At 35.5% G+C, this 15690-nt stretch overlaps 2 protein-coding genes across 2 annotated transcripts in view; one reads left to right on the top strand and one right to left on the bottom strand.

The window, feature by feature from the left end:
* The window catches only part of LOC132794519 (hemicentin-1), a 232894-nt gene extending 224281 nt beyond the window's left edge, over positions 1–8613 (bottom strand). The window contains exon 1 of the mRNA XM_060805015.1: positions 8398–8613. The gene's annotated coding sequence lies outside the window, so the exon portion shown is untranslated. The remainder of the gene's footprint in view (positions 1–8397) is intronic.
* Positions 8614–11480: 2867 nt separating this feature from the next.
* On the top strand, positions 11481–15051 carry LOC132791715 (uncharacterized). Its single transcript, XM_060800745.1, has one exon. It carries the CDS (start codon positions 11821–11823, stop codon positions 14827–14829), a length of 3009 nt encoding a protein of 1002 aa, XP_060656728.1. The 5' UTR covers positions 11481–11820; the 3' UTR covers positions 14830–15051.
* Positions 15052–15690: the final 639 nt, after the last annotated feature.

The following is a 15690-nucleotide window of genomic DNA, read 5'->3' as shown; positions in this document are numbered from 1 at the left end:
AATCATGGAATATAACATATTACTCTATTTCATAGGCAATCAGCACATTTTGAGAGCATACATCATAAGAATGGAAATCATTTACTTATTTCTTGAAAGACTTTATACTTTATTGTACTTTAGTTATAAACAATGTGATATTATTGTCATTATTTTGTATTTTTCAATTTTGCTGAATATATTCAGAAATTAATATTCTAACAAAGAAATATTTGTGAACTTACATTGTAAGCATTAAGATTTTTTATATTTACACTAGAATACCTTTAAAGCCTACGAATTATGAAATGTGCTTATTCTATACCCGCTACACATAGGAAAGATACAATAATAACTACAGTATTTATAATTTGTGGAAATTTGGATGTGATCAGATAACAATTTTTAGAAGGTATTTGAGAAATACTTTTGTATGGTAAAAAAAGTCTACTGCAAGAGGGTCTGAGTATCTTTGGCTGAGAATCTGGTATATTTTATAAATATAAGTTAGTATTTACACTTACTATCTTTAGCATAAGAAGTAAGAAAGATTTTATTAGGAAATACTTCAGTTGGAATAATTGAAATTATCGTAATGAAATACGCTCACCAAAATAAATTTATTCAATGCTCTATTCAATTTTGATCAATTCGCAAACTCTAACTGAAAAGAAGAGTTTTATACTTTTATTTCGACAGTTGCTAAAGTGCATTTCAGCGTCCACATAATTGAAGCTATTAACTAACTTCAGCAACGACCAAAAGCGAGTTGCTGTCTTTCGCAGAATATTTGATGGAAATGTGCGCAGACAAATTCAAACCATTTTCGACGGCATGCGGCGGAAATAAATTGTTATTGTATTTACCAAGAATTTATTAATTAAACACACTTTTCGTCCAAATATTTTGTGCATGGCAATATCAAGCGAAAAACGCACATCAGAGGAGAACAAAAAAAAAGAGAAACAAATGAAAACGCAAAAGAGCGTGGGTGGAAGGCATTGACAGACTAAAATTAAATTTGCAGCCTGAAAATATGCAGCAGCAGTTGAAACAGGAGCAGCAGAAACAGCGAGCAATATTTGAGTATTTTCGTTTTTATTAAAAACTGTGTGCGGAACAAACTGATAGATAGATGGACAGAGGCCTATGCCAGCGAGTTGGCCACACTCTGGCCAGCTGTTCAACTGGGCCATAATGTTGGCCAAATCGGCACAGCAGTAAATATGAACTGGCCAGTCGACAGTCGACGGCACGAGGCACGAACCATGAGCCACGAGGCAACTACCCGCCGGGTTTTATGCCGCACAATTGAAATCGTCGACAGACGCACTTTTCCACCTCACTCACTCTCTTCTACTCTACTCTCTCTCACTCTACTCTCTGCTATGTCATTAATAATACGCTTACGCGCTTTTGTGCGGAACACCGCAACCCGTGCCACTCGCTAAGCCCCCCTCCGGGCACTTCCCCCGCTTCACTCCGCCTCGCTCCGATCTGCCAGCGGACCATATAAATGCGCCAAACTGAGTGCAGCTCTCAAAGCGAAGCCTACTGCAAGCTGCGAGCTGCCCAAAGGCCGCTGCCATTTTTTGCTGCTTGTCACACATTTGCCACCAACACACACACACACACACACACGTCTGTGTGCTGCTATATACTATATATGTACGTGCATGGGAAATATTGACACACGATATGTCGCAATATGCGCTTTTTTCTACTTTTTTTTCTGGCCACCGTAAGATGCATGCAAAGTGCGTTCATAAGAACAATACGATAAAGGCAGCGAATGTGCTAAAGACCTTGATAGATGGCAAAAGTAAAGCAGCTTTTAGCCTCCCCCGGCAGCATTAAAATCATGGACACTGTGAGCTGCTTAGTACTTACAGAGTTTTGGCATTGAACTCGATGCTAAAGTTGTTCAAACTCAAACTGAAAAAGTGAGTGAAAAAGTAGTGAACAGATAGCAAACAAGAGGTATTTTTTGTAGTCTAAAAACATTAACCCTCCAGTAGTTGAGATTTGGTAATAATAAAATATCAAATATTATATGTTTATTGCAAACTGACAAATATAATTCAAGTGACATTAAAAATACTCGCTTTTTAGATACTACAAATTGTATGATGAAGTCCTCAAAAAAGGTAAAGAAATTTCAACTAAATAAATTGAATTCGCAAATGTTATTGATTATATTTATTATTTGATTTCATATGTTATGAATTATGAGTAATTCAATAAATATGTCAGCTTCTTGCTTATTACAGAAGTAAATGAAGAATGGAAAGACGCGTAGAATCTGACATCAAGAATACAGTCATTAAATAAAGCAATTCATAAAGCATTCATAAGTAGAACTTTAATATAGTTACTTTTAATGTTTTCTATATTTTGGAACTTCATCTAACAGAAGGTTTGGTTTCTAATATATGTTAAGCCTTGCAAAATCTTAGTTATCATAAGTTGTCATACTGGTGGTATTAGTAACATACTACTACTAAATTAACTTCAAATATACAAAGCCTTAAACAAAAAGGAAATAAATAAATAAACTAAAATAATGAACACTTAAGGATCAAACTTGACTACTTGACAATGCAGAACTTTATTATTAAGGTTTTTTCATTAACTGCAATTTTAAATTTATTTTATAATTTCTCTTATCAAAATTTCAAACTTCTTAATATTTTTGAACATGACTCAGGTTGCTTAAAAATAAATACTTAAAATATTATATAACCTTTTTGTCCGTATACAATCTAACTAACCAATTATTTTATACTTTTTATTATTTAAATTTTCCAATTTGGTTTGCTTTCATTGATTTCAATCAAGTTTTAAAGCTGATTTTATTATATTATATTTATAATAATATTATATAATACAATAATATTTATTTTTTCATGTTATTATTCCCGCAATTTACAAGCTAAAAGTCCCCAATTTGTTCAACTTTATTTTTGTAAGCTCTCCCACCAAAATGTTTATAATCCGACGATTGAATAAAGTTGAATTCAACTAAATTTAGCTGGCACTTTAAGCATTTTAGATAAATGTTTAGCGAGCAGCTCGCCAGCCCCATGAGGCTCATTCATAATATTGAACATGTTTGAAGCACCCTTCAAAATGCTGGCACAATCCAACCAATTTAGCTTGGATGCTTCTATTTGTGAAAGTTTGCGTGCCAAACGCCACAAATCGATTTAAGCGAAAAAAAAAACAGAAAACAGAAAACAACACACAAAAACAAAACTTTGGAAAATGTGAAAAATTACTAGGCATAAAAAAAACAGGAGAAAAATTGACAACAAGAAAAACGAAAACAACAAATTGGAACATTTTTGAGGCGATGTATTTCGATTTGTAACAATTATTGGTCGTTACGAGGCGCAAAACAAGCTGCCCAATTTCCTTACCCAAACACACAGTTGAGTTGAGTTTCCCCTTCGCTCTCCTCCCTCATCATTTCCCAACAATTATTGCACATTTTTGTGGCATACTTTGCGGCGGCTTGCAAGCACGAAGCTCCCAAACCAAACCAAACCGCACGCTAATGCTTTTGAAATAATAACAATAAATATTATTGACATGCAAAAATGCCACAAAATGTCAGGAAATATTTATTATACCCCCACCTCGAAACGCTGCTGCCAAGAACGTTCACTGTATCGAAATTTTAGTTAATATTTGTACTCGATTATTTTTATTTCTCTATACACATTTATTTCATTCTTTGGTGACGGTCGTAATTACCGTTAATTGATTTGCAGCTGCTGCAATTATGTGAATATTTCGAATGACATTTTGTGGGCGTGGTTGGCGTGTGGTGACCCAAAAAAGCACAAAACACCAAAAAGAAAAACAAACCAGCAAATGGCAAAACTCTACAGTTTGTCAACGCTTAAAAGTTCGTTTGAATATTTCGCCTTTTTCGTGTATGTTAATACCCCTTAAATACTGGAAATGAGATTGAATGCAACGTACAGTTAAGCACTATAGAGGTGTCTAACAATTTATATTGTTCTATTTACATTTGAAAAGGTTTAATTGTGGTGGTCTATTTGGAATAGATGAAAATAACTTGTAATAAAGTATGACTTTAATCGCATAACGAAACACAATTCATTACTTCACTTTATCCTATTAAATATATTTACTCTTTTATATGAATTAAATAGATATTAATCTATAGAATAAAAGTAAAATATTAGAAGGATAATAAAAAGTCATATATTATAGAAAACTTATTTTATTCCCCACAAGAATATAGAAAGAAAAAATCACATTCTGCGATCTATTTAAAATCAACAGTATTTCATAGTATGAAATTCATACTCAAATAACTTCTCTCAACAATAAAATTTGAACTTCTAAAATACTTTCAGTATTTATAAATTTTTTATATATATTATCCTGCAGGGTATCTCTCATTCGATCACTCACATCCCTCATCGCCTGTTCAGCATGTTAATTGATATTCTCGCTGACATTTTTATGGCTTTTCGTTTTTAGTTTTCGCTCGCAACATTTTTGGCCTAAATTGTTGCAGTTTATTTATTTAAATTTATTAGCATCGGTTATTTGGGCTGTCGGCTTAAGCGGACGCCATTTAAAATTCAATAAAATGCAAAGCGTAAGCAATGAAAATATTCGCCAAACAGTCCGAAAATGCCCTCTCAATGGGCCAGCCAGGTCAATTGGCTGGCTGCTTTACTTTCTGTGTTAATGTTGCAGCCAGATGTTGTCACTGGCTTTTAATAATATGCAATGAGTTTGTTTTAATGCATTTTAACTGCGACGAAACCAGGCGAATTTTATGTATAGATATTTAAATTTTGTAATTAAATTGAGTGCGGAGTAATTTCAAATTTATGTATTTAAAAATTTAAAATATATTTTTTATTAATACATAAACATATTTATATTAAAAATGAATTTGTTGCGAAGTAATTTATACATTTTTTATAATACATGAATTTATAATATATTAAACTTTAACATTTTAAAATGAATTTGTTGAGGAGTAGCTTTTTGCATTTAAATAATATATTTAGTACTCATATATTGGTAATACATTTTTCACAATATTCATCTAATCAAAAGCAACTTTTTATAAAAAAAGAGTAGAACTTAAAATATTACCATTGTACTCAAATTAATTGAAGTTAGTTTTTCTTTTTTTAAATAGAAATATTAACTTTTATTTAAACAAAGTTCTAGACTTGTCTACCTATTAAATAGATATCTTTATTTATTGACAATATAACATACCTAGAAGAGAAATTGATAATATTTTTCCTTGTAATTAAATTATATTTGTGTTTTGAGTTTCTAAAAATAAAATGTTATTCTAACAAATATCGTTAATAATTTTTCTACAAGAACTTAAAATATAGAAAAGATTTTAAAATATTATCATTGTAGTCAAATTAACAGTAATTGTTTTTCAGTTTTTAAATACAATCTTCAACAATAATTTAATTATATTGTAGACTTCCTAACTTATTAACAAACTTCTTTTATTTATATATAATATTTGTAGAGGAGAACCTGACAATAGATATAATTGTATTCAAAGTGCAATTGAGCTTAGAATTAGAAAATAAGAATGTTAACTCTAATTAAAAAATATTATACTCTTCTTAACCTAGCTAATATATTTTATTATTTATAGATAAAATAGTTACTCCTTAAACTTTTGTACCTAAGGTCAGCAGCTGCTTCTGAACAAATTACAAAGTTCTTAAATTCTTCAAACTTTAAGATGTTGCAAGTAAAAGTATGCATATCAATAGCTTTGGCTTGTCGTGCATCTATTTACATTTCTTTTGTTCCATTTTACAGCAGCACACCCACTTCGCATAATGCCGGCAAATTCCCAGAAGCAATTTCTCATCTTATTCTATGTTTTTTTTTTTTTGCTCCCCCCTTTTTTTCAATTTTTAACCCACAAGACAGACAAAAGCAGCTGCAGTTTTGTAGTTGTAATTGTTATTGTTGTTGTTGCTTATTGTGTTGGTCGGTTGCATCTTGTTCCATCATTTTTGTTTTCCATCTTGTGCCACACTTCAAGCGCTTTTCCACTTGAGCAGCGAGCTTTTCTTTGGTTGCACTTAAGCGGCGCTTCAATTCACACTTCACCTGAAGAGGACGCCCAGGTGGCCCAGCTGCAGGTGTAACTGCAGCCAACCGGTTGCAACCCATTCTCAGAATCTCTTCTCTGCCATAAATGACAATCGAAGGCTACACACACACACTAACACACAAACAAAACAAAACGGAAACAATTCGCAGCGGATTTTGCAGCGCTAAACCGCAATTAAAAATGCACCCAAAAGTAGGCAACAGTTTTTTTTGCACTCTCATTTTTTCTGTTTCCTCTTTGTGTTTCAGTTTTGCAGTTTCTCTTTCTGTGTGTTGCTGTGTGTTTTGTAGTTTTTTTTTGTTTTAATTTTTGTTTTTATTTCATCTGCTTTTGGCCGTTGGCATTTTTAAGTGTATTTGTGTTTAATTAAAATACTTTTCGCACTTTGGCTTTGTTGATTGCATATTTTGCCAGAATTTTTCCCTTGCTTTCTATTTGTCTGATTGACTGACTGACTAACTGACTCACTGACTGAGTGACTCCCTGACTGGCACTGTTGAAAGTTTTCCTCTGGCGTTTTGCCTTTTTATTTGCCATGTTCTATGCGAAACTCTGTTGAAAATGATTTGCATTCTTTTGCTGTTTACTGAAAGTATTTTAATATAGTTTATGGTATCTCTCTCGTTTAACTGTTGAGCGCTGCCTTTTCCTCATCCTCAGGTATTTTCATTATTAGACGATTTTCCATTCCCCCTGTTTTTTTTTTTTTTGTTTGGATGCAGTTGCACTTTCTATTGAGGTATGCAAGTAATCGACGCAGCAACTTTCTGTGGCAAGTTTAATTCATTTCGAATTTCAATTCAACTTTTCACCGTACAGTTTCATATTTATGCATTTAACTTTGTTTTGCGAAATAGAACGGTAAATTAAATAATTTACACTACGATAAGCACATTGAAAAGTTTCTTGTAGTATTTTAAATACTAAATTAAATAAAACAGTTTTTAACTAACGCAGCTCTCAATTGTTGTTGGCGTTGTTTCTATAGTTTTCACTGTAGGGGCTTCTAAAATGCAAATTTTTCTTTTCGAAATTAAAAACTAATTTCTAAGAAACTTTTTTATTCAACTAATGAAAGTATTTCATTATTATGAGACACGTGCTTTGAAAATAATATAATTTTAAGACAAGTTTGCTCTGATATACTTTCAAAAGCTTATAATAGCGCAGCTCAAAGTCTTGTTTTTATAATTCATACAATTCCTTATATTTTTTAATTTAACAAAAAAATATAAAAAACATTGCTGTTTACAATGTTTTATTCTTACGTTTTGTATTGCCATTAAATTCTACTTTCCCAAAACTTTCCTCTGTCGCTGACAAAGTTGTAAACAAAACTAGTATGGGCAATGAAACACCACAAAAATCCCCGCGAATTAAAATAAAAATACTCCAAACTCCGAATATTACTGAATGACTTTTTAATGTTATTTCTTGGGTATAGTAAATAACTCCTTTGCATAGTTTAAATTAACAAAAAACTATAGCATACTTTTCGACGCTCAATCGATTTATAAGTATCTTCTTTAATTCAACTATAACAACTCTTCTGCTTACGATATTTATGTTTAATAAAAACTGTATATTTAATTATAGCATAAATCTGCACTTACCCAGAATGTCCATTTCGTTTTAGGTTGCAGCTAGTCGCATTAAATATTTATATATTTGCATTTTTTATATATTCCGCACTTGTTTGAACATTAATTTATGACGTTTTTATTTGAAGCTGTCACACACACATACACACACGTATTTTAATCATTTTTTCGATCATTTTATATTTATTTATTGATGTGAATATTGTTGTTGATTTTCATATTGTGACATCGCTTAGACTATTGATTTATGAACTTGAATTTTAGGGGATAGGAAATGTCATGAGTTTGCTATAGAACCTCTTGACTATAAATTCGCTTTATAGGTAACATTTAAATGCAGAAATTTGCATGTTTAATAAAGAGAAAATAAAGTTTGACCCAACTGGAAAGTTTGCGAATTCCTCTACAAAGAATTTCTGCAAACACTTTAATAAATTTCCATTTTGATAGCACGCTCCAACTGAACTAAAGTGCTTCAACAAAATGTGCTCTACAAAATGCATAAAAAATGCATATGCTTGTCATAAGCAGAAACGGGAAAGAGAAGGCGAAGGCAAAGCAAAGCACAGCTGATGACAAAGAGGAAGGTGCCAACAACAGTTAATTGCTCTACGAAACAGAGACAGAGGAAAACAGCCCAAAAAAGAGAAAAAGAAAACAACAACTTACCCGCCCAACAAGCACAACAACGAAAAAACCATTAACGAGACATTTTCGCACACGCAGTTTAATTGTTGTGAATCGCATTAGATCAAAACACACTTAATAGTAGATTTACTCTTTGAATGCTTTGCGCTTACGGGCAGCTGCAAATATTATTCAAGTGACGTTGTCGTAGGTTCGCGCACCGAGAAAACGATGTTCGAACTTTGCGCTTAAATCGTTCGTTTGCAACTGAAGCGACAACTGCACACTGTTCGCCAAATTCGCTGCACTCGTCGGGGCAGCAGCGACAGCGGCAGCCGCAGCAGCAGCCAAAGCAGCAAAAGCAGCCGCAGCAGCAGGAGCCAAAGGCTTCCAATGCGAAGGCGAACGAAGGCTTCAGCGAGTGGGCAGCCCCAAAAGCAAACAAAACAGAGATACGGCGACGATGACGACGATGGCAATGGCAATGGCGTGCGTTATCGTCGCCGGCAAACGTTTCTGCCGTTTCATTCGTGTGATTTCTGTTGTCCCATTCCCAAAGCGTTTCACACACACGAGCTGCGAATGCTCATAATGAAGTTCCAAACAGCAGCTGAAGATGTTGTCATTAGCTCAAAATGGTAAAAAAAATGAAAACAAATATAATTTAAATTTAAAATATGCCTATCTCATATCCTATTTCACTTATTGTATATTTCAAATATATAATTAATAGTTTGTTGTGTTCTTGCACAGCGAGAGAGTGAGAGAACTGGAGTGAATGAGAGTAAGCTGAAGTGAGAGCTCGCAAAGTGCATTCTCTCACTCTCTCTCTCGTGTTTTTATGGCGCTCTGCATGCTGTTGCACACTGGAATGCCTGGAATGCTTGGAATACCATTCGTGCAACTTGAGGCAGCTGCAAAAACACAGAGTTAACATAAAGTTTACAGCATATGAAAGGATAAAAACTAAAGCTTAAATATGTGTAGCTATTAATGACACTAAAAAACTTTATTTAAAATTCATATTCTATACAAAATTTTAAATAGTTTATTACTTAATAATATTACCAACTTTATTTACATTTTTAAAAATAACAACAATATGTTAAAGCCGCTTCCAGTTGTTGCTCTTAAGTAAACAAATGTGCGCTCTTAAATGAAGCTGCCATAAAACACATTCCAGTGTTTCAAAATGCCAAAACGTTTCCGCCGAAGCTGCCATAAAACTTTCCACAGCACCTACTACACATGTCTGTCTCTCTCTCTCTGTCTTAGTCTCTCATTCTCTCTCTGTAGCAATCTCTCGGGTGCTGTTTGGTGCTCTCATTTAAGTGCTATGCTCCACATTTCAAAGCCACAAACTGCTGACAGCTGACATTTTGAAGATGTCTCCACACGAGGCGATTTACGACCACGACGAAGTGCGAAAGCCAAAAGACGACGACGAATAACAACAACAACAAAAGGAATAAGAACAACATGCGAATGCCTTATAAAGATGAACCTGCCCCAAGAAAAATATAGAGAGAGAGCAAACGGCAAAGTCAGACCGGCCGGCATGGCCATAAATTATGAAGCTGCCGCTGGAAGGAAACTCGTTTGCTGGCATTTTGAAAGTGTAACGTGCTTTTGCAGAGCGCGCCTAAAAGTATGCAACATAAAACCGCACAACAGCTGCCGTCGCTGCTTGCAAACTGAAACTGCTGCTGTTAACGTTAATCAGCTTTCCATTTTGAAATCCTCAACCTGCAACTAGACACGCAACAGCATACCGAGCCCCTTCCCCCTCCCTCCCTCATATAGTTTTCATGTTCATCCGCTTACAAAGCACGGCTTTTGTTCCATTCCATTTCATGGCATTTCGCGGCCTACAAGCTTCCCTCTCTCTTCCTCTCTTTCACTCTCCGCCAAATCAATTGCTTGCAACATGACTAAATCTTTTGGACACACGAAATTTGTTTAGTGTGTTCTGCTTTGGCGCCCTGCGGCTCGCGTGAAGCGCGTTCGCTGCCAGTTTTTAGGGGCAGCAGAAGGAAGAGGAGGAACAGAAGGCGAGTTATACCCGATGGACCGCGCATTGATTACAACTACTACCAATTTTTCAGCTTGTTGCACATTTTGGCGTGTTCCGTTGCATGCTGCATGTGGTTTCTGTTGCATCCGTGACGCATCCATACGGCAGCATAAGATGCAGCGTGAAAACAAACAACACACTTTATGCTAAAGACGAACTTATTAAATATGCATTTGAACATTAAAGTAAATAATATGAATAATTCAAAATTAATGCAAAAGCATATTAATTCACATCTACTAATGGCAATGAATAATATGAATTATTCAAATTGCATTCATAAAGTGCACTCAGCATATTTTATGAATATGAAATAAACCTACTCTGGTAAGCTTCATCGGCCTGTTATAAGAATGTATTAACACAAGGTCAATTAACATACACATAAAAAACATATGCTAATCTTAATAAGAAATTTTTGAATTATTTTGAAATGTCATGTTGAATCCAAAAGGTGAATTCCTCGATCATAATCAAACTTCTAAATACTATTACTGTACTCATAGTCAAGAATTGACCCCAGTAGAAAAATCGTAGAATCCTGTTCATTGATTTGATATTCTAAAATAAATCAAAGGAAATTAATTTCGAAGTTTATTTTAATAGTTAGTTGTTCTACTCTCTAATGAACTTGTTTAAACCAAGGCCTTTTTCCCATATTCGAAATAATTCGTGTCATCTCTACTTACTTTGCCAAAGTTTAGGTCCTACCAAAATAGTAAGGGAATTAAAACATTCGCTCTACTTCGATTGATGGTTCTTATATTTAAATCTTAATGGTAAATTTTTAGAATAGTAAGCAAGAACAAAATTCTTAAACATGGGAAGCTTTCGATCTTACTATTTTAATCTCAAAATAATGATTAAAGAATCATATTTCAATTTAAAAAATATTTTAGATTGAAATGTTATTAATATAAATTAATTTTTTTAAGTTCCAAAAGTTTGTATTCTCATTAACTTTTAACTTATTCTTTGACATTTTTTATGACGTCTGACAAAAATAAATTTTACCTTGACATTAGAGTCATTTTTATAAAAAAAAAATTTTAAAAAAATTGCGTTCAAAAATTTGGTAACAAGAGGAATGAATTCACTCATTCACTTTATCACATTTTTGGCTGGACTTTATTTACTGTGTCTTGTCCAGATGATCTACGAATTAATAAGCCGTTGGTGCAGTTAACAAAAAAAAAAGGAAAAAATCAACAAAGTTTCTCCCTTTGTTCAAGGCTTGCTAGAATGATTTTTGAGCTCCACTCACATTTTTTTCGGAAACAATCAAAATTTTGTTGCTAAATGGGAAAATTTGAAACACAAATCGAGACCAGACAAAAAAACAGCAACAACAACTGAAGCTCCCGTCAAATAAAAAACAAGGAATAATTATAATGAATGGAGACAAAAGATGCACTTGCTCGGTTCGCAGCATTTTGGCGGACAGCGAAGAGGAGAACAACATCGAAGGAAATGGCGACGGCAATCAACAGCAAGAACGACAACAGGAAGAGGATGATGCATACCAGAAATGCTACAAGGAGCGACGCTACACGTGGCTGGAGCAAGGACGTGTGCTCAGTCGCCGGCTCACCGACTACGAATGCCAACTCGAGGACGATGTGCAACGTCTGCAGGATGCGCTCTTCAGCATCTCCTCGCACTATGCCAAAATACAGTTTCGCTTGAGGCAAATTGCCTGCGCCTCGGGTGATGAGCGCATGTGTTTGCTGCGCGAGTTGCAAAGGATAACGTGCCAAGGACTCGACGCGAGCAAGGATAATGATGAGCTGCCCACGCTGATGAGCGATGTGAGCAGCTTGGGAAATGTGCGAGTGCGTCAACGACAAATCATCAAGGTGCTGCGCAGTCGCCTCACAGATCTCACGGAATTTACCGATTCGCGCTTTGCCATCGAGTCCGAGAGCAGCTACAATCTGCGCAAGTATGAACCGTACTCTGAGGAAGACTCGGATGAGGAGACTTCATCAACGGAGGAAGAAGAAGACTACTCGGAGGATGAAGAGTTGCATGGCAAATACTGCGGTTGCATTGTGTGCCGAGAGCAACGTGCAACCTGCGGTCGCCCATGTTGCGCACAACGCGGTTATTTAGCTGAGACTTGGCCCGATGAGGAGACGAGCAGCGACGAAGACGAAGACTGGAGCTGCGATTGCGTCAAGTCGAAAACAAATGGCAAAAAGCGCAAGACAAAGAAGAGCAAAAAATCAAAGACGAAGAAGAAACATCGCAAAAGTCCCAGTCAATATTATAGTTTAAAGAGTTTCCCGGAGAACTCCACTACAGCAAAATACCGCAGTCAAATACCCCAGCGAAATGGTTACTCGAATTCAACTAAAAGTGTTAAGCAAAAGGGTTTGATCATGGGTTCGATGCTGGTCAGCAAATCGCCACGTTTCTCTTTAAAACCGGGAAGTTCCTTGCATGCAGGCTTAGCAATGTCCCTTGAGCAAATGGGCAGCAGATTGACAATGGAAAGCGGTCGGAAATCGCATCCACAGATGCTTAGCGAGAGCACCAGGCAATCTTTAGTAGGACAACTCGTCAACAAGTTCGGACGTCGCAGCAGTCGAAAACCAGAAGACACAGGAAAACGCGGCAGCTATGGCGAGGAATTAACCAAAATCATGGAAGTGGATCAGCCATTGCCGCAGCAACGTATGCCCGATCCCTATCAACAAAAGCGCCGGAAAAGTTTATTTATGATACACAAGCAACAAAAAGAAGAATTGCCACGCAAATCGGAGAGTCGACCAAGTCGCAGATCTCCCACAATTGAAGAGTTTAAAGCTTTGTATGATAGACATCGCGCAAATGGATCGCCAGGCCGGAATCAAGAGGAATCCACGAGAGCGAAAAGAATGAGCAGTGCAAGTTCTGGCAAACAAACGCCACGTAAATCGATCGTAAATGTGGAAAGAAGAGAAGAGCAACAAGAGGAAAGAAGAGCGAGTAGATTCAGTGGTAGAAGTCAAGATTCAAATCAAGTGATGGTACAACCCATTGAAACCGAAAAGTCAACGGAGATCAAGGAGAAAAAGTGGCGAGATCATGACAAAGAGGAAGATCACTTTGATGATGACTGTGCAGAGATTCAACATTTTCTACGCTGCTCCAGAAAGAAGCCACCTTTCGAGTCAGACACTTCCTCGGAGAAAGCAAAGAAAATTCAAGTATATCGCCCCATCAAGAGAAAGCATCTCAAATGCAGCCCAGACTGTATGGGAAGTTGTGCCAAGCGCGGGGAATGTGTCAAAGTTCTCGAGTGCGAAAGGAAACCTTTAAACACTTTCGGAAAAGTCAAGGAAAACCTTAGGGAATGGGGTGCTTTGGGTTATTGCAAGCTTCAGCAACCTCAGCGAATAGTTAAAGAGCCAAAAGCGTCGAAACTGCAAGGCAAAGACTTGAAGAAACAGAAAGTTAAAATTGAATGTGAATTCGCAGGAAATAAAGAAGCTAGTTCCGATGGTTCTCTCTTTGGTTATCATAAAGATGGGACTAAAAGACTTCTGGAATGCGAAACTCCAGCTCAATCACCTTGTTCTAAACTTTCGTTGGTTGAAAACCCCAAAGACATAAAAGAAGACAACAAGAATTACTCCTTAAATCCACTGGGAATTCAATATTCTCAATATCCCTATAAGAAAGAATTCAAAGCACTTAAAAAACTTCCCCCCAAAACAACTCCGAAACCACGAAGAAGTTCCTCTGAGCAAACTCTTAGAACTTTCCCTCAACAACCTCCCAGAAGCTCCTCTCAGCAGCCTCCAAGAAGCTCCTCTCAGCAGCCTCCAAGAAGCTCCTCTCAGCAGTCTCCAAGAAGCTCCTCTCAGCAGCCTCCAAGAAGCTCCTCTCAGCAATCTCCCAGAAACTCCTCTCAGCAATCTCCCGTAAGTTCCTCTCAACATCCTCAAGGAAGTACATCAAGGCGAGCTTCACCAACCCCAAAGAGTGCAAATTGCTACATTTTTCAACCTTGTAAAAATCTATCAACACCACCTGAAGCAACTCCTTCTCGTAAATCCAGTTCCAATTGCTTGAAGAAAACCTATCCAGTCACTTCTTTCAAAGCTCAAAAAAACAACTCTTCCAAGCAGAAGCCAAACTGCAATTGCTCTGGAACTTCAGCTTGTTATTGCTTTAAATCGCAAACGGATCTTTTTAGATTAATGGGTCCCACTTCTCATCATTCGATGACCGAACCATCTCTCGTTTATCCTCATGCCATTGGTAAACCCAGAAAATTAACGAAATGCGAAAAAGGTCGGAATTGTTCAAAGAAATCGAAGCAGTCAAAAACTTTCATCATTGAGTCTCCCCCAACAACGAGTTTTAATCAGTCGGAGAACGACACTCAGTCTAAATACTCTACCGCAAATTGAAAAAGTCGTCAATTCGTAATCCCAACATAATCTAGTACACTTTATAAAAAGAAACAGCGACATCGCCAGTGATTTTATAGAGTGTCTTAGTTTAGTTTGCGATTCGAAATTTCGATGGATTAGCTTCAAATGTATTTAAGCAGTGATTTATATATTTATAATTCTTTGTGTCTTAAATGTTTAGATTACTATATAATGAAAATAAACTTGCAATTTGGTCGATAAGAAAAGTTATTGATTTAATTATTCAATTGAAAGAAATTCCCTAATAGGATATGTGTACTTTATCTCTTCGTGAAATTTTTAAGTAAATATTGTGGAATATTGAACTGCAAGTTTATTGGTTAAAGTTAACAGATAAACTTAAACAAATGAAAAACTAAATCACCTTCATATTTTATTATTTATACTCCAACTCATTAAATCAAGATTTTATTAAATCTTACAAATTAAATTCTGAATTAAATTCTTCTTAAGGAATTTCAAGTCTTTGTGCTAACTTTGCGGAAATAACTGGTTGTACTTAAAAGACTTTAATCTTTGTTATATATATGTTATATAGATTAGTATCTATTTATTTTAAGTAAAATACGAACTGTCGACATATGTTTAGTTTTCAAACAAATCTATAATATAGAGACCCCCATAACATAAAATAGAATGACTTGAATGGAACCCCTTATGTCCTGAAAGTAATATTTATATTAGACTTATTAAATTTCATAACATTTGTAGTTAATCTCGCATTGTATTTTTTAAGCCCACTCAGTTGCCTACTTATGTTTATAGAGAGGATTAAAATGAATGCTAGAGCAGTCATAACAACCTTACCTGTGATATTTCCCGCATTCAGAAGTGTTT

This window comes from Drosophila nasuta, chromosome 3 (assembly GCF_023558535.2).
Source record: "Drosophila nasuta strain 15112-1781.00 chromosome 3, ASM2355853v1, whole genome shotgun sequence".
Taxonomy (NCBI): Eukaryota; Metazoa; Arthropoda; class Insecta; order Diptera; family Drosophilidae; genus Drosophila; species Drosophila nasuta.
This window is presented reverse-complemented; position numbering and strand designations above follow the sequence as displayed.

Excerpts from the sequence above, each read along its gene's own strand:
- LOC132791715 (XM_060800745.1), top strand. The coding sequence starts at position 11,821 with ATGAATGGAGACAAAAGATGCACTTGCTCGGTTCGCAGCATTTTGGCG.